This window comes from Heptranchias perlo, chromosome 3 (genome assembly GCF_035084215.1).
Source record: "Heptranchias perlo isolate sHepPer1 chromosome 3, sHepPer1.hap1, whole genome shotgun sequence".
Taxonomy (NCBI): domain Eukaryota; kingdom Metazoa; phylum Chordata; class Chondrichthyes; order Hexanchiformes; family Hexanchidae; genus Heptranchias; species Heptranchias perlo.
Genome location: NC_090327.1, coordinates 71,301,104 through 71,328,857, shown reverse-complemented (window position 1 = coordinate 71,328,857; position 27,754 = coordinate 71,301,104). Strand labels below are relative to the sequence as shown.

At 44.4% G+C, this 27,754-nt stretch overlaps 1 protein-coding gene across 1 annotated transcript in view; it reads left to right on the top strand.

Annotated features, from left to right (window-relative positions):
• ttpa (tocopherol (alpha) transfer protein) overlaps positions 1-27,754 on the top strand; it is a 38,581-nt gene that overhangs the window by 395 nt on the left and 10,432 nt on the right. The window contains exon 2 of the mRNA XM_067975754.1: positions 19,942-20,095. Coding sequence (XP_067831855.1) covers positions 19,942-20,095 — 154 coding nt within the window. The remainder of the gene's footprint in view (positions 1-19,941; positions 20,096-27,754) is intronic.

The window sequence follows — 27,754 nt, the reverse complement described above, 5'->3', positions numbered from 1 at the left end:
ATGCACACCTCCAATCTGATCTTTCTGTGGCTCAGGGGGTTCTTTGGACCAGGGCAACGAGCAGCAAGAATGATGTTTGACATCTGAGCTATGAAATGTTTCCACTTCTTGACACCTGCCTCAGGTGCAGCAGTCACCAGCTGAGGATAACTTTCAAGACTTTTAAATAACTTAATACCGGGGTTAAACTGCTCATGGGCAAAAAATTAGAGAATGATTTTCTATCTTCTTGTAATTGGCTCTCTGCTTGTCTCTCATTTGCACAATTAAAATACTTTCAATATAATGTACTTTTTTCATACCCCTCATAACGAATATTGGCCCAGATTTTGCTATCAAAATATTGGTGAGGATAAGGGTGTTAGCTGTTATTTAAGCATAAATGGTACAATAACATCAGGCGAAGGGCAGATGTGCGTTTAGATGCCAAATCCCAAAAGTTGCTGTCCCAGTTGTGCCACTCTGCCCTTAGCATCCCGAAAACAGCATCTCACTGACTGCCTCACCACTCAAATGCATTGAATGGCGTGAAGTTGCTGTATTTGCATGGAAGATAGGAACTAGACTCACCATAGACAGTTAAGCCTTGTCATTTTAAGTATAAGTACCCTTTTAACAATGTTAATTACTGCCAATCAACCTCCCTGACACTGAAAATTAATTATTACAAGGGCGGAGTCTCATTCCTTCAGACATTGTTGTTGGAGATTTTAAATATGTCAAATATAATATTTAAAACTTTTTTTACTTTTCTTTTCTGTCTCTTTTTTTCTCTCTTAATCCAATCTTTCGTTCCCTCTATTTCTCTTTCTGTACCTGATTTGACGTTGAATTCACCCACTCTAATTTACACTTCCTTCTCAGTCCTTGCACTGTTAATTTCACAATCCTTCAATCTGATTGGTTAAGGAGATACCCAGTTGCTTGCCCTGTTCACTCCGGTCCCAGATGCCCGGTTTCCCTCACTGTGACATTATCAGCTCGCACTTTCAGCAACTTCCCACCCAAAAAATTTAAACACCTGAATGTGCACGGGCAAGGCTAACTAACAGCACATGCCATTAGATGCCTTGCTACAGCAAAATCTGTGTCATTATTTTTATCATTATTTATTATTTTGATCATTTTAATTACTTTCAAAATAAGTAGCATAGTTCTAAAATTAGAATTAGTTGTGCTTTGGTGCAGTTTTATTTGTACATTGTAATTTTGCTTAGTAAGATTATTCTCAATATATGTTTCAAATTGCACTGGAAACTATTTTAAGTAAAAATCAGATGTGTTTAAAATGTAAAAATTTTATTTTGTACTAAAATGCAAATCAATTGAATATTAGTATATTGTTCAAAATCCTTTAAGTAATTATTTAAACTCAGAGTAATGAGTCCCCCTGAACGTGAAGGAAAAGCTGTGTGATGGGAAAATATAGTGAAACACTGGCAACTATTGGTGCAATGAGCTCCCCTCAGGGGCCCTATCTATGCGCCATGCAGGCTCCGATCAGTTCTACGGGTGATAGAGCCGAAGAGGTTCAACAAAGGTAAGTTTGAAATTATTTCCATGGGGTTCGCATGGGCTGGACTGCTCCTCCAGGTCCAACAAAAATAATCTGGGTCGCTGCTGCCCTGGGTCCCCTCATCCACGATTGGAACTTACTTGCACTTAACTTGCGCTGTTGGCTGCAGCGGCCTGATATTGGTTAGCTTTAATCTGGTGAGCTGCATTCGGATGCCCATCTGGCACCCCAATGCAAATGAGGCCAGGACCTCAAAATTGCATCTGCCTCTTCGCCACGGGTATGAGCGGCCAGTGCGCTCCGTCAGTCATGCACCCAAAAGTCAACATCGACCCAGTTTATTTTTCTGCGGATGGGTTTGGCTGGTCAGATTTGGTTCTAAGCCCCATTTTCTTGAGGGTGGGGGAAGGGCAGCAGGTACAATTTAATTCTGAATTGGGAAGGAAATTTAAGTATCCCCAGGGGGCATGCAGATCGGTTCTGCTTTTCCTATCTGGGGAGAGGGGTTAGGCCAAACTTTTATTTTAACTGATACAGATCTAAGGATGTACTTTATTGCATTGTCTAGTGCTGGACAGGATCATATGGTATCCATGTTGATCAGAGAGAGAAGGTTTCCTGTTGCCAGCTCCGATGATCTCCAATGCTTGACTGTCGGTTCTTATGTCAGCATGCTTATTTAGGATTCTATTGATAATTGGAAAATAAATGAGAATATTCCGCAAATGAGGATACACTTACCTGATTATTCAAATCATGCATGGTTTCTGTTGCGAGCAGGAAAATACATCCTAGCTCTGGCTGTTTCTGCTACAGTCAAACACCTGAGGAACAGGCAGATTTTTAAATATTTTCCCTGTTGCTATCCTTTGGAGTTAAGCCAAAAGACCATACTGTAGTTCTCTTCATATTCCAGCTGTGGGATGTAGTGTGGTAAATAACATTATAAATATTAAAATAGATAGAGATGATATCTTGAATAGAATAGGAAATCTCAAAATAGAGGCTCCAGGTCCAGGTGACATCCTCCCAAGGGTAATTAAAGAGAGGGGACAGGTGTTCTGTGAGCTTCTTGCCCATAAGAACATAAGAAATAGAAGCAGGAGTAGGCCATATGGCCCCTCAAGCCTGCTCCGCCATTCAGTAAGATCTTGGCTGATCTTCAACCTCAACTCCACTTTCCCGCCCGATCCTCATATTCCTTGATTCCCTTAGAGTCCAAAAATCTATGATCTTAGTCTTGAATATACTTAACAACTGAGCACCCACAGCCCTCTGGGGTAGAGAATTGCAGAGATTCACAACCCTCTGAGTGAAGAAATTTCTCCTCATTTCAGTCCTAAATGGCCGACCCCTTATCATGAGGCTATGCCACTGCGTTCTACACTCTCCAGGCAGGGGAAATAGCCTCTCAGTATCTACCCTGTCAAGCCCTCTTAGAATCTTATTTGTTTCAATGAGATCACCTCTCATTCTTCTAAACTCCAGAGAATACAGGCCCATTCTACTCAATCTCTCTTCATAGGACAACCCTGTCAACCCAGGAATCAATCTAGTGAACCTTCATTACACCACCTCTAAGGCAAGTATATCCTTCCTTAGGTAAGGAGACCAAAACTGTACACCAAAGCCCTGTACAATTGCAGCAAGACTTCCTTACTCTTGTGCTCCAACATGTTGCCCGTATCTTCAATAGCTCAAACTTTGTTACTCGCCACCGATCCATCCCCTCTTGGGCCTCTGTCTCAAGTTGAACCAGACTTCACAATCTTGGTGTCCTATTTGACCCCGAGCTGAGATTCCGACCTCATATGGTCTCTGATCACCCTCTTCCAGCTCCATATCATCATCCTCCACCCCTGCCTCAGACCATCTGCAGTTGAAACCCTCATCCATGCCTTTGTCACTTCCAGACTCGACTCTGCTAATGCTCTCCTTGTCAGCCTCCCAGCCTCCACCCTCCATAAACTTCAGCTCATCCAAATCTCTGCTGCCCACATCCTAACTTGCACCAAGTCCTGCTTACCTATCACCCCTGTGCTTGCTGATCTATATAGGCTCCTGGTCCCCCCAATGTCTCTAATTTAAAATTCTGATCCTTTTGTTTAAATCCCTTCGTGGCCTTGCCCCTTCCTATTTCTGTAAATGTCTCCAGCCATACAATCCTCTGAGCATTCTGCTCTCCTCCAACTCTGTCTTCTTGTGCATGCTCCACTCCCTTCACCCCACCATTGGAAGCCGTGTCTTCAACTGTCAAGGCCCCATGCTCTGGAATTCCCTCTGTAAATCTCTCCCCATCCTCCTTCTCCTTTAAGACCCTCCATAAAACCCACCTCTTTGACCAAGCTTTTAGTCAACCCTCCTAATATCTCCTTTCGCTCAGCGTTCATTTTGTCTGGCTACACTTTTGTGAAGCATTATGGGACATTTTTTATGTTAAACGCATTGTATAAATGGAAGTTGTTGATGTGTTCTTTTCAACAACATTTGTAAGCTCCAGCCACAGCTATGCATATCCCAAGGGACACAATTAATGAGTTTGAAGAGAAAACACTGGAGAATCACAGCATACAGGTCAGTAACAGCAAGTATTGGTGGCAGGAGGAGCAGGAACCTGCTGGTTAGTTGGCTATATTGCTGCCATCAATGACCCCATGTACTTTATGCTTTATGGTGAAATTGGACAGACATATCATGCTTCTGATGCTGTTCAGAAGGAAACAAGATGAAAGTGCTGGTCAGTCACCTGTTTGATACATGTTTCGCTAACACATTGGCTGATTCAGCAATGCTAGCCAGAGGTATAAGAGTTCAGACTGAAGTGACCTTGACAACTATTGGCAGCACCATGTCTGTCCTAGAGTTTGGCTGCAATGCAGATTGCAGCATTCAGCACAACTCTATATCACAGCCTCCTTGGTGAATCCTAGCCAACATATATACTGTTCCTCAGGCAAGTCCAGGTAAGCCAGTCCTTTGCTATATATGTAGTTAACAGGATAACGGTAGGTGGGTGCAGTATCCCTCTGGTGAATCCTGGCTCCTTCCTCCGAAAATACATGACATAAACCCTCTTCAGCCATTCGGTTATTTATATTTCTAGCAAAAAGGTTGGAAAATGTGGTCAAAGTCCCAGCAGTTACTGACCTCTCAGATTCACATTCTTGCTACTGTTGTTTTTGTTTACAAATAGTACAATATTTACAACTAAATAAATAGGACACATCTTTGGAATAACTTGCAGTGTGGAGCAAACGGTCAGAGTATTTTTTTCACTCGAGCGCAATACAGAGATTGCCGGAGCGTACAGCAAAAGAGAGCTTTGGTTTGTGATTATCGGTTGAGAGTACGCTCTCCGAAATGGGAAAGTCTGGGGAAATAAAGATAGGCTTGATGCTCATACGGTAGCATAATGATTATATTACTGGACAAGTATTACAGAAGCCTGAACTAATAATCCAGAAATGTGAATTCAAATCCCACCATGGCAGTTTGAGAATTTGAATTCAATTTTTTTTTAAAAATCTGGAAATAAGATGATATTTGTAAAATTGACCATGAAGCTGTTGGATTGTCATAAAAACCTAACTGGTTTACTAATATCTTGTAGAGAAGGAAACCTGCCATCCTTACCCAATCTGGCCTATATGTGACTTCAGCCTACACCGAGGTGGTTGACTCTTAATTGCCCTAGCAAGCCACTCCGTTGTATCAAGCCAATAGAAAGTAAAACAAGAACAAAATGGGACAGGCAACTTGGCTGCGACCTAGGCATCTAATCAGGACTCAACAAAGGTGCACCCAGTCCAGTTGATCCTATAAAGTCCTCTTCACTAACATCTACGGATTGGTGCCAAAGTTGGGAGAGCTGTCCCACAGACTAGTCAAGCAACAGCCTGACATATTCGTACTCACATAATCATATCTATCAGCCAATGTCCCAGACACCTCCATTAACACTTTGGATATGTTCTGTCCCACCTTAGCATTGATTCTGGACTCCATGAAGTCTCATGGCTTCAGATTAAGCATGGGCCTTCCCTCAGCTGATAAATTAGTACTCCTCCATGTTGAACACCACTTGGAGGAAGCACTGGGGGGTAGCAAGAGCACAGAATGTACTCTGAGTGGGGTAGTTCAATGTCCCTCACCAAGAGCGGCTCATTAGTACCACCATTGACTGAGTCCTGAAGGACATAACTGCCAGACTGGGCTTGCGGCAGGTGGTGAGAAACAAACACAAGGGAATGACCTACTTGACCTCGTCCTCACCAGTCTACCTGTTGTAGATCTGTCTGTCCATGGCAGCATTGGTAGGAGTGACCACTGCACACTCCTTGTGGCGATCAAGTCCTGTTGTGTCGTTTCGCACTGCCACTGTGCTAATCGAGATAGATTAAGAACAGATCTAGCTGCTCAAATCTGGGCACCCATGAGGTGCTGTGGGTTATCCGCATCTGTAAAATTATATACCACCACTATCCCACGGTCCTCCATCACCATCAAGCCAGATGACCAACCCTAGTTCAATAAGGAGTGTAGAAGAGCATGCCAGGAGCAGCACCAGGCCTACCTGAAAATGAGGTGTCAACCTGGTGAAGCTACAACACAGGACTACATACATGTTAAACGGTGAAAGCAGCATGCTACAGACAGAGCTAAGCGATTCCACTACCAACGGATCAGGTCAAAGCTCTGTCACCCTGCCATATCCAGTCTGAATGGTGGTGAACAATTAAGCAACTAACAAGAGGAGTAGGCTGCATGAGCACCCCAACCTGAACAATGGCAGAGCCTAGCACATGAGTGCAAAAGATAAGGCTGAAGTGTTTTCAGCTATCTTCAGCCAGAAGCATTGAGTGGAAGATCCTTCTCAACCTCCTCCTGAGGTCCCCACCGTCACAGATGCCAGTCTTCAGTCAATTTGATTCACTTCACGTGACATGCAGAAACAGCTAAGTGCACTGGACTAGCAAAGGCTATGGGCCCCAACAACATCCAGGCTGTGGTGTTGAAGATCTGTGCTCCAGAACTAGCCTAACTACCTAAGCTGTTCCAATATGGCTATAACACTGGTATCTACCTGACAATGTGGAAAACTGCCCAAGTGTGTCCTGTCCACAAAAAAAGCAGGACAAATCCAACCCGGCAATTATCGTTCTAACAGCCTACTCCCAATCATCAACAAAATGATAGAAGGAGTTGTCAACAGTGCTATGAAGCAACACGTTCTCACCAATAACCTCACCGATCCTCAATTTGGGTTCCACCAGGACTACTCAATTCAAGACCTCATTACAACCTTGGTTCAAACATGGACACGAGTCTTGAATTCCAGAGGTGAGGTGAGAGTGACTGCCCTTGACATTAAGTCAGAATTCAACTGAGTGTGGCATCAAGGAGCCTTAGTAAAACTGAAGTCAATGGAAATCAGGGGGAAAACTCTCCAGTGGCTGGAGTCATAACTAGCACAAAGGAAGAAGAGGGTAGTGCTTTTTGGAGGCCAATCATCTCAGTCCCCGAACATCACTGCAGAAGTTCCTCAGGGCAACGTCCTAGGTGCAACTATCTTCAGCTGCTTCATCAATGACCTCCCCTCCATCATAAGGTCAGAAGTGGGACTATTCACTGATGATTGCATAGTGTTCAGCTCCATTTGCAGTTCCTCAGATAATGAAACAGTCCATGCCTACATGCATCAAAACCTGGACAATCTAGGTTTGGGTTAAGTGGCAAGTAACATTCACACCAGGCAGTGAACATCTCCAACAAGAGAGAGCCTAACCACCTCCCACTGAACAGTTCAACACTGTCCAGGACAAGGCAGTCTGCTTGATTGGCACCTCTTCCACCACTGGCATACTGTGGCTTCAGTGTGTACTATCTACAGGATACACTGCAGCAACTCGCCAAGGCTTCTTCGGCAGCACCTCCCAAATCCACAACCTTCACCATCTAGAAAGACAAGGGCAACAGATACATGTGAATATATCACCCCCAAGTTCCCCTCCAAGTCACACATCATCCTGACTTGGACATGTATCGTCGTTCCTATCATCGCTGCGTCAAAATTCCTACCTAATAGCATTGTGGGAGCACCTTCACCACATGGACTGCAACGGTTCAAGTAGAAGGCTCACCACGATCTTCTCAAAGGCAATTAGGTATGGGCAATAATTGCTGGGCTTGTCATTGATATCCACATCCCGAAAATGATCCAAAATAAAGTGCAGGAAAGAAATTAGAAAGTAATCCTGTGCTTTTGAGAAGTGATAATGCACAATGTTCAAGCAAATATTCTTACAGGTACATAGAGGAAATAGGAATATGTGTAAAGAAGCAAATGCTTTATAAGGAAGCACTTCCTTACTTACTATAGCTTCAGCTGTGGATGCTGGAACCAGGCAGCTTCTAGTAAGTATCTGTGGGCTGAAATTCTAGTGACCAGGGCAGGAAAAAAGTGGACGGATTGTCTGCTGGGAGGCCAGAATTTGGAGCAGATCCTGGTTATGCTAGGTTTCTGCCTCCTTTAAATTCCAATACAAATTTTGATGTTGGAAGAACGGACGAGTCTTCCACCTATCTACCCCCACCCCCTCCTGCCACACACACACCTTGGGGGTGTGTCTGGGGAAGTTCCTGGGCTATCCTGGATATTCCATTAATTATGTCCTTATCCGGCCGAATGGAACTCTAGCTAGCTACAACTGTAATATAAAAAGTTAATGGATCCCAGAGGGGAGGCTGACTGCCTTTCCAACAGTGGTCACTTGGTCCCTTAGGAACAATTTAAAACATTCTCCCTCCTTTTTCCTCTGCCTTTTCTGGGTTTCATAGAATCACAGAATCATAGAATGATACACCACTGAAGGAGGCCATTCGGCCCATCGTACCTGTGCCAGCTCCTTGAAAGAGCTATCCAATTAGTCCCACTCCCCTGCTTTTTGCCCATAGCCAAGCAAATTTTCTCCTTCAAGTATTTATCCAATTCCCTTTTGAAAGTTATTAATGAATTTTCTTCCAGCATCCTTTGAGGCAGTGCATTCCAGATCATAACAACTCGCTGCGTAAAAATGTTTTTCCTCTTGTCACCTCTGGTTCTTTTGTCAATTACCTTAAATCTGTGTCCTCTGGTTACTAACCCTTCTGCCACAGGAAACAGTTTCTCCTTATTTACTCTATCAAAACCCTTCATGATTTTGAACACCTCTATCAAATCTCCCCTTAACTTTCTCTGCTGTAAGGAAAACAACTCCAGTTTCTCTAGTATCTCCACATAACTGAAGTTCCTCTTCCCTGGTACCATTCTAGTAAATTTCTTCTGCACCATTCCTAATGCTTTGACATCCTTTCTAAAGTGCGGTGCCCAGAATTGGACACAATACTCCAGCTGGTGCCTAACCAGTGTTTTATAAACGTTTAGCATAATTTCCTTGCTTTTGTCCTCTATGCATCTATTTATAAGGCCAAGGATCCCGTATGCCTTTTTAACAACCTTCTCAACTTGTCCTACCACCTTCAAAGACTTGTGTACGAACACCCCCAGATTTCTCTGTTCCTGTACCCCCTACAATTCTGATGTGGAGATGCCGGTGATGGACTGAGGAAGGAGAAAATCTCCGAAAGCTTGTGAATTTAAAATAAAATTGCTGGACTATAACTTGGTGTTGTAAAATTGTTTACAACCCTACAATTCTGCCATTGGAGCGACATGGCCCTGGTGTGTTTCGGGGCAGGTACTTCTATTACACTCATACTAGGTGCAGGCCACCCTCTTGAATATTTAAATGACCCTGTCGCTGGGATTTGGTGATTGATGAAGATTGACAGTAGTCTCATTCCTCTGTACTTCCTTTAACAGAGCAGGACTCCTGGAATTTCATCCCCGTATTGGCTATTTAGTGTTGTATTAAATTTTTAACAGAGCAAGTGTTAAAAAATAAAAATCAGAACACAATAACACTGTACTGAAAAAGAATTGAAGGTTTGAATTCAGATTTTGTGATCAGTGAGTTTAACATGTAAATGATTAATAACTGCTAAAAGTTTAACAAGGACAAGCGTGGTTATGTGTGTCTCTCTAACTCTTATCTATGTCTGCACTCTGTACCTTTTCAAATTTAGCTGTCTCTCTGTGTACACATCTTCTCTGTAACTCTGTATTCCCGGTATATGCACCTTCCTTGCTAATTCTGTGCTTCTGTTGCACTTTGTGACTTGCTCTGTGACATTGACAGAAGGGAATAAGCACCTGCAGTTTCATGAAGCAAGCACATTTTAGAACTGGGTGCAGCCTCCTAAAGTATGAGTTTGCCACAGTATTAGTCATCTTTTCACCTTCACCACCATTTAAAAGGCTTGTTAGGTGTTCCACAGTATAAAATGTTCATTATAACAGATATGATGCATTTGGTTGTTCTCCCGTTATCCACAGGTCCACAAATTTACTAAGTGAGAATTCTCCCACATTGGAAAGCTACAAATCTACCATCTTGACAATGAGTCACTTGGGGGCTGAATTTCTGCTGGGGTTCTCTCACTCATCTTCTGCAACTTCAGCACATGAGCTGCAGAAACCTCCGGGAAAAATGGCAAAAATGGTGCTTACGCAGTTTTCCCTGAGCTTCCGCAGCTCTTCCGTTGCAGTTACAGCAGATGAATGGGAGAACCCCCATGGAAATGTACCCGTTATATAATCATAAAAGATATGGTATCAGCAGCTTTTCAATAACCAGAAGAAATAATCTGCCTTGAAATCACATTGTAGTTATTAGTAACAAATGCATTAATGTGCGGATAAGAAATTTCTTTGTCCATTATTTTAACAAAGGCATTAACATGTATGGATGGAAAGTCCTATGGATCACACAAAACTCCATGCTCGAATTCCCAGTATACTCTCCTGGCAAGCACAGTCCTGTGCCAGTAGTGCAAAATTTATATAGATGAGTATGGGTTTTGTTTTAATCATGAAGTTATGACTAGCATTAGAGCAACTCATATTTTTAATGGTTTGAAGACAATGATAATGAGCCAGCAATGATAATGGAAAGTAGATTGCGACTTATTTCATTTTTGCTGTTATTCCTTTGGATAAGTAGGGTTGATTAGAAAAGTCACTGAGACTGGGACTTGACTTTCATTTACATGTTAATACTCTTTAAGGTCAACAAAATCAAAGATTCACAATAACTACTTTATTTCTTTTTCATTATTTAATTGGTGACCAAGATTGTGAGGTGCCAAAGATTATACCAGTTTATTTATGGAAGTGAACCAAAACAGATAAAAGAGGATAATTGAAAGAAAATGCTGGGCGTATACTTGGCAAATGAATTTCAATATATATAAGTGAGAGGTTATGCATTATGGTAGGAAGAATAAGGAGGCCACCTACTCCTTGGAAAGTAAAAGTCTAAATGGGGTAGAGGAGTAAAGGGATCGAGGGATACAGATTCACAAATCATTAAAAGTAGCAACACAGGTTAACAAAACCATTGAAGTGCAAACAAAGCACTGGGTTCATGTCTAGAGGAACAGAATTCAAAACTTCAGAGGGACTTCAGTTATGTGGAGAGACTGGAGAAGCTGGGGTTCTTCTCCTTAAAACAGAGAAGGTTAAGGGGATATTTGATAGAGGTGTTCAAAATATGAATGGTTTTGACAGAGTAAATAAGGAGAAACTGTTTCCAGCGGCAGAAGGGACGGTAACCAGAGGACACAGATTTAAGGTGATTGGCAAAAGAACCAGAGGCGACACGAGGAAACATTTTTTTATGCAGAGTTGTAATGATCTGGAATGCACTGCCTGAAAGGATGGTGGAAGGAGAGTCAATAGTAACTTTCAAAAGGGAATTGGATAAATATTTGAAGGGAAAAAATTACAGGGCTATGGGGAAAGAGCAAGGGAATGGGACTAATTGGATAGCTCTTTCAAAGAGCTGGCACAGGCATGATGGGCCAAATGGCCTCCTCCTGTGCTGTAGTTTCTATGAGACTATGATACAATGAAAAGCAGCAAAATTATGTTAAACATAAGAACATAAGAAATAGGAACAGGTGTAGGCCATACGCCCACTCGAGCCTGCTCCGCCATTCAATAAGATCATGGCTGATCTTCTACCTCAACTCACTTTCCCGTCCTATCCCCATATTCCTTGATTCCCTTAGTGTCCAAATATCCATTGGATATACTCAACGACTGAGCATCCACAGCCCTCTGGGGTAGACAACTCCAAAGATTCTCAACCCTCTGAGTGAAGAAATTTGTCCTCATCTCGGTCCTAAATGGCCGACCCCTTATCTTGAGACTATGAACCCTAATTCTAGACTCTCCAGCCAGGGGAAACAGCCTCTCAGCATCTACCCTGTCAAGCTTTCTTAGAATTTTATACATTTCAATGAGATCACCTTTTCTAAACTCCAGAGAATATAGGCCCATTCTACGCAATCTCTGCTCGTAGGACAACCCTCTCATCCCACGAATCAACCTAGTGAACCTTTGCTGCACCCTCTCAAAAGCAATTATATCCTTCCTTAAGTAAGGAGATCAAAATTGCACACAGTACAGCAGGTATGGTCTCGCCAGAGCCCGATATAATTGCAGCAAGACCTCCTTACTCTTATACTCCAATCCCCTTGCAATAAAGGCTAACATACTATTTGCCTTCCAAATTGCTTGCCGTACCTGCATGTTAACTTTCTGTGATTCATGTACAAGGACACCCAAATCCCTCTGACTACCAACATTTCTTAGTCTCTCACCTTTCAAAAAGTATTCTGCTTTTCTATTCTTCGTACCAAAGTGGATAATTTCACATTTCCCCACATTATACTCCATCTGCCACTTTCCTGCCTTCTCACTTAACCTGTCTATATCCCTTTGCGTCCTCCTCACAGCTTACTTTCCCACCTAGCTTTGTAATATCTGCAAATTTGGGTACATTACACTCGGTCCCCTCATCGAAGTCATTGATATATATTGTAAACAGTTGAGAACCATTGTAAACAATTTTACAACACCAAGTTATAGTCCAACGATTTTTATTTGAAATCTACAAGCTTTCGGAGGCTTCCTCCTTCCTCAGGTAAATGTTCAGGAGCTCCTTGAAGCCTACGCATTTATACATCACAGAACAATACATGGTGTTTACAGACTGCCCCTGCAACTGCCCGTTGCCAAGGCAATCACCGTGTTCAGACAGAGAGGTGTCACCTACAGAACCCCCGAATACACATTCAACAAAAAAACAAACAGGAAAAAAAACAGAGAGAGAGAGAGGCAGAAACATCCGGAAGGCAGAGAAAGCCAGCAAATGACCCATTATATTAAAAACAGATAGCTTTTGTTCGCTGGTGGGGTAACGTGTAGCGTGACATGAACCCAAGATCCCAGTTGAGGCCGTCCTCATGGGTGCGGAACTTGGCGATCAATTTCTGCTCGACGATTTTGCGTTGTCGTGTGTCTCGAAGGCCGCCTTGGAGAACGCTTACCCGAAGATCGGTGGCTGAATGTCCCTGACTGCTGAAGTGTTCCCCGACTGGGAGGGAACCCTCCTGTCTGGCGATTGTTGCGCGGTGTCCGTTCATCCGTTGTCGCAGTGTCTGCATGGTCTCGCCAATGTACCATGCTCCGGGGCATCCTTTCCTGCAGCGTATGAGGTAGACAACGTTGGCCGAGTCACAGGAGTATGAACCATGCACCTGGTGGGTGGTGTCCTCTCGTGTGATGGTGGTATCTGTGTCGATGATCTGGCATGTCTTGCAGAGGTTACCGTGGCAGGGATGTGTGGTGTCGTGGACGCTGTTCTCCTGAAAGCTGGGTAATTTGCTGCGAACGATGGTCTGTTTGAGGTTGGGTGGCTGTTTAAAGGCGAGTAGTGGAGGTGTGGGGATGGCCATAGCGAGGTGTTCGTCGTCATTGATGACATGTTGAAGGCTGCGGAGAACATGGCGTAGTTTCTCCGCTCCGGGGAAGTACTGGACGACGAAGGGTACTCTGTTGGTTGCGTCCCGTGTTAGTCTTCTGAGGAGGTCTATGCGATTTTTCGCTGTGGCTCGTCGGAACTGTCGATCGATGAGTCGAGCGTCATATCCCGTTCTTACCAGGGCGTCTTTCAGAGTCTGTAGGTGTCCATCCCGTTCCTCCTCGTCTGAGCAGACCCTGTGTATTCGCAGGGCCTGTCCATAGGGGATGGCCTCTTTGACGTGGTTAGGGTGGAAGCTGGAAAAGTGGAGCATCGTGAGGTTGTCCGTGGGCTTGCGGTAGAGTGAGGTGCTGAGGTGCCCGTCTTTGATGGAGATTCGTGTGTCCAAGAAAGAAACTGATTCTGAGGAGTAGTCCATGGTGAGCTTGATGGTGGGATGGAACTTGTTGATGTTATCGTGTAGTCTCTTTAGTGATTCTTCGCCGTGGGTCCATAGAAAGAAAATGTCGTCGATGTATCTGGTGTATAGCGTTGGTTGGAGGTCCTGTGCAGTGAAGAAGTCCTGCTCGAACTTGTGCATGAAAATGTTGGCGTATTGGGGTGCAAATTTGGTCCCCATGGATGTTCTGTGTGTTTGGGTAAAGAACTGGTTATCGAAGGTGAAGACATTGTGATCCAGGATGAAGCGGATGAGTTGTAGGATGGCGTTTGGAGATTGGCTGTTGTTGGTGTTGAGTATTGATGCTGTCGCAGCGATGCCATCATCGTGGGGGATACTGGTGTATAGTGCCGAGACGTCCATCGTGGTGAGAAGTGTTCCTGGTTCAACTGGTCCGTGGGTACTGAGTTTTTGTAGGAAGTCTGTAGTGTTGCGACAGAAGCTGGGGGTTCCCTGTACGATGGGTTTCAGGATGCCCTCGATGTATCCAGAGAGGTTCTCACACAGGGTTCCGTTGCCTGATACGATAGGACGTCCGGGTGTGTTGGCTTTGTGTATCTTGAGAAGCTTGAGAAACTCGGCATCACCACCAGCATCGACCAAGCTTCCCCTGGTACCACGGTTGCAACCACAGGGAAGTCTATCGTCAATTTGTCCGACCACACCCTTCAACCAGACGAAATCGAAGTTCTCAGCCGAGGGCTCAATTTCTACCCCACTACCAAAATGGACCCTGTTAGTCTCCCGGCGGACACAGAGGAATTCATCAGGAGAATGAGGCTCCGGGAATTCTACCACAAACCCCAAGATTTCAACAGCGAACCCAATGAGACAATCAATGATCTGGAACAGCAGACAGAGGGATCCGCGGTACAGCAACCGAAGAGGAAAGAGTCAAACTGGACTCCTCCGGAGGGTCGCTGCCCTCAGCTTGACATGTATGCCCAAGCTGTCAGGAAATGCGTCAATGCCAGATTCATCAGCCGCACTCGGAAGACAGTCCAGAATGTCACCCGAGCACAACGCAACGCCATCAACGCTCTCAAGACCAACCGCAACATCGTCATCAAACCAGCGGACAAAGGAGGAGCCATCGTCATACAGAACAGAACGGACTATTGCAAAGAAGCATACCGACAACTGGACAACCAGGAACACTACAGGCGGTTACCCGCAGATCCGACCAAAGAACACACCCACCAGCTCAACAAACTGATCAAGACCTTCGATCCAGACCTTCAAAGCATCCTACGCACTCTCATCCCACGTACTCCCCACGTGGGAGACTTCTACTGCCTCCCAAAGATACACAAAGCCAACACACCCGGACGTCCTATCGTATCAGGCAACGGAACCCTGTGTGAGAACCTCTCTGGATACATCGAGGGCATCCTGAAACCCATCGTACAGGGAACTCCCAGCTTCTGTCGCGACACTACAGACTTCCTACAAAAACTCAGTACCCACGGACCAGTTGAACCAGGAACACTTCTCACCACGATGGATGTCTCGGCACTCTACACCAGTATCCCCCACGATGATGGCATCGCTGCGACAGCATCAATACTCAACACCAACAACAGCCAATCTCCAAACGCCATCCTACAACTCATCCGCTTCATCCTGGATCACAATGTCTTCACCTTCGATAACCAGTTCTTTACCCAAACACACGGAACATCCATGGGGACCAAATTTGCACCCCAATACGCCAACATTTTCATGCACAAGTTCGAGCAGGACTTCTTCACTGCACAGGACCTCCAACCAACGCTATACACCAGATACATCGACGACATTTTCTTTCTATGGACCCACGGCGAAGAATCACTAAAGAGACTACACGATAACATCAACAAGTTCCATCCCACCATCAAGCTCACCATGGACTACTCCTCAGAATCAGTTTCTTTCTTGGACACACGAATCTCCATCAAAGACGGGCACCTCAGCACCTCACTCTACCGCAAGCCCACGGACAACCTCCCGATGCTCCACTTTTCCAGCTTCCACCCTAACCACGTCAAAGAGGCCATCCCCTATGGACAGGCCCTGCGAACACACAGGGTCTGCTCAGACGAGGAGGAATGGGATGGACACCTACAGACTCTGAAAGACGCCCTGGTAAGAACGGGATATGACGCTCGACTCATCGATCGACAGTTCCGACGAGCCACAGCGAAAAATCGCATAGACCTCCTCAGAAGACTAACACGGGACGCAACCAACAGAGTACCCTTCGTCGTCCAGTACTTCCCCGGAGCGGAGAAACTACGCCATGTTCTCCGCAGCCTTCAACATGTCATCAATGACGACGAACACCTCGCTATGGCCATCCCCACACCTCCACTACTCGCCTTTAAACAGCCACCCAACCTCAAACAGACCATCGTTCGCAGCAAATTACCCAGCTTTCAGGAGAACAGCGTCCACGACACCACACATCCCTGCCACGGTAACCTCTGCAAGACATGCCAGATCATCGACACAGATACCACCATCACACGAGAGGACACCACCCACCAGATGCATGGTTCATACTCCTGTGACTCGGCCAACGTTGTCTACCTCATACGCTGCAGGAAAGGATGCCCCGGAGCATGGTACATTGGCGAGACCATGCAGACACTGCGACAACGGATGAACGGACACCGCGCAACAATTGCCAGACAGGAAGGTTCCCTCCCAGTCGGGGAACACTTCAGCAGTCATTCAGCCACCGATCTTCGGGTAAGCGTTCTCCAAGGCGGCCTTCGAGACACACGACAACGCAAAATCGTCGAGCAGAAATTGATAGCCAAGTTCCGCACCCATGAGGACGGCCTCAACTGGGATCTTGGGTTCATGTCACGCTACACGTTACCCCACCAGCGAACAAAAGCTATCTGTTTTTAATATAATGGGTCATTTGCTGGCTTTCTCTGCCTTCCGGATGTTTCTGCCTCTCTCTCTCTCTGTTTTTTTTCCTGTTTGTTTTTTTGTTGAATGTGTATTCGGGGGTTCTGTAGGTGACACCTCTCTGTCTGAACACGGTGATTGCCTTGGCAACGGGCAGTTGCAGGGGCAGTCTGTAAACACCATGTATTGTTCTGTGATGTATAAATGCGTAGGCTTCAAGGAGCTCCTGAACATTTACCTGAGGAAGGAGGAAGCCTCCGAAAGCTTGTAGATTTCAAATAAAAATCGTTGGACTATAACTTGGTGTTGTAAAATTGTTTACAATTGTCAACCCCAGTCCATCACCGGCATCTCCACATCATGGCTACAGTTGAGAACCAAGCACTGATCCTTGCGGCACCTCATTAGTTACAACCTACCAACCCGAAAATGATCCGTTTATTCCTTAAGCCTATATAGAACCTTGGTTAGACCACACTTAAAATACTGTGCACAGTTCTGGTCTCCATATTACAAAAAGGATATAGAAGCACTGAAGAAAGTGCAAAAAAGATTTACAAGGATGATAACTGAATTGAGAGGGTACAACTATCAGGAAACACTGAACAGGCTGGGGTTCTTTTCTCTAGAAAAGGGAAGACTGAGAGGTGACCTAACAGAGGTCTTTAAAATTATGAAGGGGCTTGACAGGGTAGCTATAGAGAAGATATTTTCACTAGTCGGGGAGTCCAAAACTAGAGGCAATTAGTATAAGATAGTCACTAATAAATCCAATAAAGAATTCAGGAGAATCTTCTTTACTCGAAGATTGATGAGAATGTAAAACTCGCTATCACATGGAGCAGTTGAGGCAAATAGCATAGATGCATTTAAGGGGAAGCTAGATAAGGACATGAGGGAGAAAGGAATAGAAGGATATGTTGATAGGATAACATGAAGTAAATAGAGTGGGAGGAGGCTCGTGTGGAGCATTAACACTGGCATAGATAGGTTGGGCTGAATGGCCTGTTTCTGTGCTGTAAATTCTATGTAAAATAAAGAATTTGAAATAGGACAATTAAAAAAAGGAACAAAGCTTAGCTTATTTTTAAAAAACACAGTAGTCTGACTAGACTAAATAAATCAGTTCTTTTCTTTATGGGCTAGAGGTTTTGAAATCAGGACCAGGCCACTGAAAGTCATTGTGAGCTCTGATTTATACTCCGCAGTATGAAAACCGTTGCAAGGTGAGAGTTTTTGTGCTGCGTGACCTGTGTAAAGGGTTGCACATTGTGAGGTTCACACTGTGCTAGGATAGCGCAAACCAAAATAAAACTTGAAATAGTGGTGTAAACAGGACCCTCATTGAAATAAAACTCCATTTCCTTTCATTACGCGTCCTCATAATTTGTTCTGAAAACAGACCAGTTATTGTACTGTCAGTGATTATATAAGGTAGCTATAGAAACCAGAAGCACTTGAAAATACTCATGATAACAAAGCGATTTGATATGCAAATCTCATAGACTGCTCCAGTTGAGTCATCGTGAGGATGATCATTTAATGTTGCAAAACTGGTTAAAGAAGATTGGTCACTCAAAGTGTTGAGGTAAATCTCACGTCAAGAAGTAGTGTGATTGTTTTAAGAAAGTATGTTCTAACTAATAGTATTTGATAACTGAATGTGTCCATGTAAAGCCAAATAGTAGGGTCCGAGGAGCCCCGGATATTGGGCCTCAGACCTCATTCCCATATCAACGGCGATACGGGAGGGGTCTACACAGGTAAGTGATCAGTGACCGAGGTGCGGGGGATGGGTGGGTGGATTGCGGGCCTCGGGGAATGATCGGTGGGAAGGTGGGAGATCGAGGGAGCCTGACAGTCGGGACCAGGGGGAAGGAAGTTGGGGACCCTGAAGGTCGGGGTCAGGGGGAGGGAAATTTCGGTTCGGGGAGAATGAAGGCCAGGGTCTTGGGTGGGGGGGAGGGAGATCAGGGGCCTGGAGGCTGGGGAGGGAGATTGGAGGTCAGGGCAAGGGCAAGGTCAGGGATCTCGGGACTGCGGGGGCCAGTAGTGGCGGTGTTTGAGAGGGTATTTCACAGTTAAGCAGTTCACCTTTTTTCTGTAGGCAATCTGTATGTTGGTTTCTCTGAATCCTCAGGGCAAATCAGTGTTGCAGTGGGGACCTCAAGCAGGCTTTCGGCCCCTTATTTGCATATGCAAAGGGCCTATCGTCTGCTTCAGGCGTGGGTTTGTTCTTATCCAACATGGCGGGCAGCGCACTTTTGGTCAGAAGTATGCACCTGCTTCCTGCCTGTCATTTTGGGGACTTAGGAGGCCGTGTAGTGCCTTGAAAAACGTGTGCTACGCAACCCAATTTCCAGGCTTCCACATCCAATAACTGAGACAAACCTTTTTGTTTTGTAGCTTTATTGACTAAAGTGTCAAACTGACCTTGACAGGCACAGGTCCCAATCTATGTTCATTGTGTGAATGAGATTGGCCTCATAATTCAGAACCGAATGCAATATCACTCTGGTTCCATAAAGAATTCAGTTTTGTACAACTTTTTAAAACATACCAGACTAGCTAGTAGTAGTAATCATTGGTCATGTCATTGTTCACATTTTTCTTCTCCCTTCTGGAGGCATCACTCTTGCGGTGATGCAGTTCCATTGACGCTAACAGCTCTCCAGTACTTTGTCAAAGTGACTGTTCAGGTGTGAGCTTGAACAGTGAGTGTTGGCAGGCTGTCCAACCATAGAGGGATCCTGTGTCAACTTGTTGGCAGTCTTGCGTCCTGGTCAGATGGTTGTGGATTTGAGAGTCACACCGAGAATTGAATGTATAATCTAGGCGGACACTCCAGTGCAGTTAAGAGGGAATGTTCCCCTTTTGGGGTGTGTCAACCTTCAGATGAGACACTAAACTGAGGTCCCGTCTTTCTGTTCTGTTAAAGGTCCCATGGCACTATTTGAACACCTGGACACATTGTCAAGGCTCATACATGAAGAGCGGCCACTTGGGTATTAGTGCCTTCAGGAGAGGACAGGATAAAACTCAGATTTTTAAAATAATAACAAATGTCTGGCATTACCTTGCTATTATTAAGGGAGAGAGGATTCCTATCCATTTAATCAGTTACCCAACTAAAAACTTTCTTTTTCACATTCTCTTCACAGTTACTGTCAAATTACCATAAATGGAGAGCTGAGTGCCCTGAGATAAGTGCAGATCTGAGGCCATTATCAGTCGTGGGTCTCCTAAAGGCTGGTTATCATGGGGTTCTGAGGTCTCGTGACTCCAGTGGAAGCAGGGTTTTGATATATAAAATTGGTGAGCACTGCATCTTCCAACTGTTGCACTCTCTTTGATTCAACAATTTTGGCACTTGTGCACAGAACAGATCATCAAACTACAGATGAGTTGCACAACAGATATAATTCCCTGAACATCAGTAGTTTATTCAATTGTTATGGTTGTGAGGTACAAAGCATTTATATGTGAGAAATGCACAAACACATCCACTGGGTGTTCAGAGACATCTGTTAATTGAGGTGAAAGCATAACTGAACAAACCACACTGAACTTTCCTGTCAAGGTAGAGCTAATAGCCCAGAATTTGCAGTAGCAGGGCAATGAACGGAGCCGGCCGTTATTTAGACTTGCCTTTGCCCGTTTAATCTCCCATCAGATTTTGCGCTGCAGGTTGCTGGATGTGTGAGATGGAAACGGCGGGGCGTCCGGTACAGGGCATCTGGGATCTGCGTGAACAGGGCAAGCAACCGTCTATCCCCTTAACCAATCAGATTGAAGCATGTTAATAAGCCACGCAGACTCTGAACCAGGAAGTGTAAGTTAGAATAGTTAATTCGATGTCAAATCAGGCACAGAAAGCAAAACAAAGAGAGGGTGAGAAAGAATGAATTAAGAGGCAGAGGTAAAAGAGGCAGAAAGAAAAGGTAAAAAAATTTTTATTAAAAATGTTTTTTTAAATATCCAACAACAACTAAAATCTGAAGGAATGAGACTCCACACTTGATAAAGTTAATTTTCAGTGCCAGAGAGGCTGTTTGGCAGTCATTAAGACGTACAACGCCATTAAAAGGGTACTTACATCAGAATTGACAAGCCCTAATCTTTTCTGGTGAGATTAGTCTGTATGTACAGCATCAGTGCAGGAATTTGACGCTGTTCCATTCATTTAAATGGAAAGCCAAACGGCGAAGCAGGGCATCTGGTACAGCAACTTCTGGATTTCCACGTTTAACTGCAGGTGCGATCACTGGAAGTTGCTGTACAATTTGCATAGAAGTAACGGTGAGCGCTGTTAGCCTCACCATTATTTAGACAGCAAATTCTGGGCCAAATTTGCAACATCTTGAGTACATTAAAATTGGGCGAGGTCATGGATGCAGTGTTGCAGAATGGTAGGATAAGCATTCTCACCCACAACCTTTCTCTCATGCCAACTCCAAGTGAAGTTAATAATATTCCTTTAAGGTGTCTGGAAATATGCCAAAATTCAATTTCTGATGCCAATGGATTTTTTTTATTATATTGCTAGACAAATATGTGCTTGATGCAACTATCACTTGGTACATTGTAAAAGAGATCTTTCTATAGATATTAACTTAAAAAGATGAAAAAAGGGTAACAGGAATCCACTGTAAGAAAGATTAAAATAATGTAATACAAATCCTTGGGAGATTTAGTTGTCCTTTGAAGCTGCAAAATCTATGATCAGCTGATTCTGCTTCATACCATAATCCATGCCAAACCAACACAGTCTAAAGCCCTGAAAGAATGGAACATAATTATAAGTTATAGGAAACATAGGAACAGGAGTAGGCCATTCAGCCCCTCGTGCCTGCTCCGCCATTTGATAAGATCATGGCTGATCTGTGATCTAACTCCATATACCTGCCTTTGGCCCATATCCCTTAATACCTTTGATTGCCAAAAAGCTATCTATCTCAGATTTAAATTTAGCAATTGAGCTAGTATCAATTGCCATTTGCGGAAGAGAGTTCCAAACTTCTACCACCCTTTGTGTGTAGAAATGTTTTCTAATCTTGCTCCTGAAAGGTCTGGCTCTAATTTTTAGACTGTGCCCCCTACTCCTAGAATCCCCAATCAGCGGAAATAGTTTCTCTCTATCCACCCTATCCGTTCCCCTTAATATCTTATAAAATTCGATCAGATCACCCCTTAACCTTTGAAACTCCAGAGAATACAACCCCAATTTGTGTAATCTCCCCTCGTAACTTAACCCTTGAAGTCCGGGTATCATTCTAGTAAACCTACGCTGCACTCCCTCCAAGGCCAATATGTCCTTCCGAAGGTGCGGTGCCCAGAACTGCTCACACAGGTGCGGTCTAACCAGGGTTTTATATAGCTGCAGCATAAATTCTGCCCCCTTGTACTCCAGTCCTCTAGATATAAAGGCCAGCATTCCACTAGCCTTATTGATTATTTTCTGCACCTGTTCATGACACTTCAATGATCTCTGTACCTGAACCCCTAAGTCCCTTTGGACATCCACTGTTTTTAACTTTTTACCATTTAGAAAGTACCCTGTTCTATCCTTTCTTGATCCAAAGTGGATGACCTCACATTTGTCCACATTGAATTCCATTTGCCACAGTTTTGCCCATTCACCTAATCTATCAATATCCCTTTGTAATTTTATGTTTTCATCTACACTGCTTACAATGCCACCAATCTTTGTGTCATCGGCAAACTTAGATATGAGACTTTCTATGCCTTCATCTAAGTCGTTCATAAATATTGTGAATAATTGAGGCCCCAAGACAGATCCCTGCGGGACTCCACTAGTCACATTCTGACAATGTGAGTACCTACCCATTATCCCTACTCTCTGTCGCCTTTCGCTCAGCCAACTTCCTAACCAAGTCCGTACTTTTCCCTCGATTCCATGGGCTTCTATCTTAGCTAACAGTCTCTTATGTGGGACCTTATCAAATTTCTTCTGGAAGTCCATATAAATAACATCCATTGACATTCCCCTGTCCACTACTTTAGTCACCTCTTCAAAAAATTCAATCAGGTTTGTCAGGCACGACCTACCTTTCACAAATCCATGCTGGCTCTCTCTGATTAACTGAAAATTCTCGAGGTGTTCAGTCACCCTATCCTTAATTATAGACTCCAGCATTTTCCCCACAACAGATGTTAGGCTAACTGGTCTATAATTCCCTGGTTTCCCTCTCTCTTTCTTAAAAAGCAGAGTGATGTGCAATTTTCCAATCCAGAGGGACAGTTCCTGAATCTAGAGAACTTTGAAAGATTATAGTTAGGGCATCTGCAGTGTGCTCACCTACTTCCTTTAAAACCCTGGGATGGAAACCATCTGGTCCTGGGGATTTGTCACTCTTTAGTGCTATTATTTTCTTCATTACTGTTGCTTTACTTATATTAATTTTATCGAGTCCCTGTCCCCGATTCAATATTAGTTTTCTTGGGATTTCCGGCATGCTATCCTCTTTTTCGACTGTAAATACTGATGCAAAGTAATCGTTCAACATGTCTGCCATTTCCCCAATGTCAATGACAATATCCCCACTTTCAGTTTTTAAGGGGCCAACATTGCTCTTGACCACCCTCTTTTTCCTAATATAACTATAAAAGTTCTTTGTATTGGTTTTGATATCCCTTGCAAGTTTCTTTTCATACTCACTTTTTGTAGCTCTTACTATCTGTTTTGTGACCCTTTGTTGATCTTTGTATCTTTCCCAATCGCCAGGATCTGTGCCATTTTTTGCCTTTTTGTATGCCCTTTCCTTATGTCTTATACTGTCCCTTACCTCTTTAGTTGTCCATGGCTGTTTTTTTTTGGCAAGTAGAGTTCTTGCCCCTCGGGTATAAACCGATTCTGTATCACGTTAAATGTTTCTTTAAACATTTCCCAACGATCATCAGTCGTTTTACCCATTAACAGATTTGCCCAGTTTTCTGTGGACAGTCTCTGTCTCATCCCATTGAAGTCGGCCTTACCCAAGTCTCGAATCTTAGCAGCTGATTCACTTTTTTCCCTTTCAAACACTACATTAAACTCGATCATGTTATGATCGCTATTGGATAGATGTTCACGTACAGTTAAGCTGTTAACTAAATCTGGTTCATTACTCATTACTAAATCTAGTATGGCTTGCCCCCTTGTTGCCTTTAGGACATACTGCTGTAGAAAACTATCCTGGACACACTCAAGAAATTCACTACCTTTCTGACAGTTGCTAGTCTGCTTTTCCCAATCTATGTGAAGGTTAAAGTCCACCATTAAGACCACTATGCCTTTCTTACACGCTTGTTTAATCTCTGCATTTATGCAATCTAGCACTTCAGAGCTGCTGCCAGGGGTCCTATACACAACTCCCACTATAGTCTTAGATCCTTTCCTATTTCTCAATTCAACCCATAAGGTCTCTGTTGGCTGCTTACCTCTCGTTATATCCTCCTTTATCATTGAAGTGATTTCATCTCTAATCGTTAAGGCTACTCCTCCCCCTCTTCCATTTTCCCTGACTCTCCTGTAGACCTTATAACCCGGTATATTTAGTTCCCAATCCTGACCATCCTGCAGCCATGTCTCAGTAATTGCTATCATGTCATACCCTCCAATTTGAATTTGAACCTGTAGTTTATTTAATTTATTCCTTATACTCCGTGCATTTGTATATAGAACTCTTAGTTGGGCCACACACCCTAGCCTGACCTTCAGCTTTGATGCTGGGTTAATCGCCTTACACCTTCTAGTTTTCACTTTATCTGTAATGTCTAAAGTACACTTTCTTTCTGCTGCTCTACGCTTTTCCCTTTCACTTGTTCTTGAACAACTGTTTGTACTATTTGTATTGTAAATTTCGCCTGGGTCTTCCCCTCTGTTGCTGCTCTCAACTTTACTCCCTTCTGACTCCCCTCTCAGGTTCCCATCCCCCTGCCACTCTAGTTTAAACCTTCCTCAACAGCACTAGCAAACACCCCCGCGAGGACATTGGTCCCGGTCCTGCTCGGGTGTAACCCATCCCACTTGTACAGGTCCCACCTTCCCCAGAACCGGTCCCAATGTCCCAGGAATCTAAATCCCTCCTTCCTACACCATCCCTGCAGCCACGCATTCATCCAGTCTATTTTCCTGCTCCTATACTCACTAGCACGTGGCACTGGTAGTAATCCTGAGATCACTACCTTTGAAGTCCTGTTTTTTAAAGTATCTCCTAACTACTTAAATTCACCTTGCAGGACCTCATCCCTTTTTTTACCTATGTCGTTGGTACCGATATGGACCACGACCACTGGCTGTTCACCCTCCGCCTCCAGAATGTCCTGCAGCCGCTCCGCAACATCCTGGACCCTAGTACCAGGGAGGCAACATACCATCCTGGAGTTAGGTTTGCAGCCACAGAAACACCTATCTGTTCCCCTTACAATTGAATCCTATCACTATAGCCCTGCCACTCTTCTTCCTCCCCTTCTGTGCAGCTGAGCCACCCGTGGTGCCACAAACTTGGCTCTTGCCTCTTTCCCCTGATAAGCCATCTCCCCCAACAGTATCCAAAGTGGTATATCTGTTTGAGAGGGAGATGGCCCCGGGGGACTCCTGCTCTACCTGCCGAGTCCTTTTACTCTGTCTGGCGGTCACCCATTTCCTTTCTGTCTGTGTAATCTTTACCTACGGTGTGACCACCTCACTGAACGTGCTATCCACGATAGTCTCAGCATCACGGATGCTCCACAGCGAATCCACCCGCAGCTCCAGCTCCGAAATGTGGTTAGCCAGTAGCTGCAGCTGGACACACTTCCTGCACACATGGTCGCCAGGGACACTGGCAGTGTCCATGACTTCCCACATAATGCAGGTGGAGCATATCACGGGTGCGAGCTGTGCTGCCATGATTTGCCTCAGATTTATCCTGCGTTCACCTCTCAGACTCTCCTCCCGCTCTCGGTCTCTCCTTTTATACTGTGCTCACCTCTCGGACTCTCCTGCCTCACCTGTGATATCACGCAGTAGTTTTCTCTTGTTGCAGGTCTGCTGCTGCTTTTATCCCCACTCTCAGTCTTCTGCCGCTCAGGTCCGCCGCCGCTCTGCGGAAAAAGTTAGGAAAAGCAAAGGCAAAGCAGCACCTCCTTCCCCCACTTCACCGAACTCCCACACTTACCAAACTCTCAGCTGCTTCACTCTGTCCTGCCGCACTCCGTGCTGTTGCACTAACAGGCCCCTGTATTTCTACAGTTTATAGGAACATAGGAACAGGAGTAGGCCATTCAGCCCCTCATGCCTGCTCCGCCATTTGATAAGATCATGGCTGATCTGTAATCTAACTCCATATACCTGCCTTTGGCCCATATCCCTTAATACCTTTGGTTGCCAAAAAAAATTATAAGTTATAATGTATACCTTCATATACACCTAGAACACTTGTTGCACACACCTTAATGTAGCTCTTAAGTGCTACAGAATGTAGGAAGAGAATTCCATCTTTAAATGAGAACAGACGCTCTGCAATGGTTTAATAGATAAAGGTACCACTCAGTGTACAGGTAGAGAAGCTCCCAAGTCCATTCCCAGTTTGTGCTGAATTAATTGATTTCAACCCTGGAAAGGGAGGGACTTTCTTGATTGCTTTTCAGTGACCCCTGTTGGAAAGTATGTGTGTGTATAGATGTCTGGTGAGGATAGGCTCGGGTTTAGCTATGATGCCCTCCATAATAGAATAGCTTGTTGAAATTCACTGTCTTTGCTCATACCATGCCATGAGGAATGTCCATTTGGGTGAGGTACTAGAGGGGCTGCGCCCGAAGCATGCCTCATTAAGAGTCCGCGCCTTCAGGAGAGAAGGTTAGAAAACTGTCACAAAACAAAAGTAGATATTTTGAGCTCCTTGTAGCAGTGGAAGGATTGTGCTGATCCCTCCAACCTTTATTTCAACCCAAGGCAGAGGAGGAAATCTCCTTGCCGCCTTCTTGCCTCTTTCTCCCCTTTTTATCCTGCCACTGTCAACACCCTGCCATAATGTCACATTCTTCCTTGTTTGTTGCTGTTCCCACTTTTGCTATCCTGGCATAACTGGTGGGATCACTGGCAATGGAACTTTGGGGCCATAGTGTTGGACAAGTATGGGGTGGACAGTGACAGTGATTCAGAGGAGGGTGGTCTTGAGTAACATTCTGGCATTGTGGAGCAAGGGACTACCCAGGAACTGTGAGGCAGGTGAACCACAAAAATAGGAGAGTGGTAGTAGTGGGGAATTCTATAGTGAGGGGATGAGACCATCTTTTTTGCAGTTGTGTCCGGGAGTCCCGAATGGTGTGTTGTCTCTCTGACACGAGGGTGAAGGACTCATGGAAACATTTCTGGAAAGAAAAGGAGAGCAGACAAAAATCATTTTTCACATTGGAACCAATGACTTGGATAGAAGTTTGAGGTCTTGCAAAGGGAGTTTATGGAGTTAGGCACCAGATTGAAAAACAGGACCTCAGGGGTGGTAATCTCTGCTTTTCTTCCTGTGTCATGCACTAGGCAGGTCAAGGAGAGGAAGATCAGGAAGGTCAATGTGAGCTGCAGATCTGATGCAGGAGGGAAGGGTTCACATTCTTGGCATATTGGAACAAGTTGTAGAATAGGGGAAAGCTAATACCGAAACAAGGGCCTTCATTTGAACCAAAACAACATCAATGCCCTTGCTCTGAGCGTAAATCAAGCAGTGGTGGAGGATTTAAACTAGTATTGCAGGGGGTAAAGATAGTCTGGATGATCAGACTAGAAAGGGAGAGCATTATAAATTGAAGTCTTAGCTGAAACAAATGGTGAGAAATTATTATCGGAGGAGAAATGGAAAGAAAAAGCTAGTGAGAGATTAAAAGCACTGTTGTAAAAGGGGCAAGGGATATCAGAAAATTAAATGAGAAAATCATGAAAAAGAATATGGCCAACTATTCCAAAAAATTAGAGTCAGGATTGAGTGGTATGTG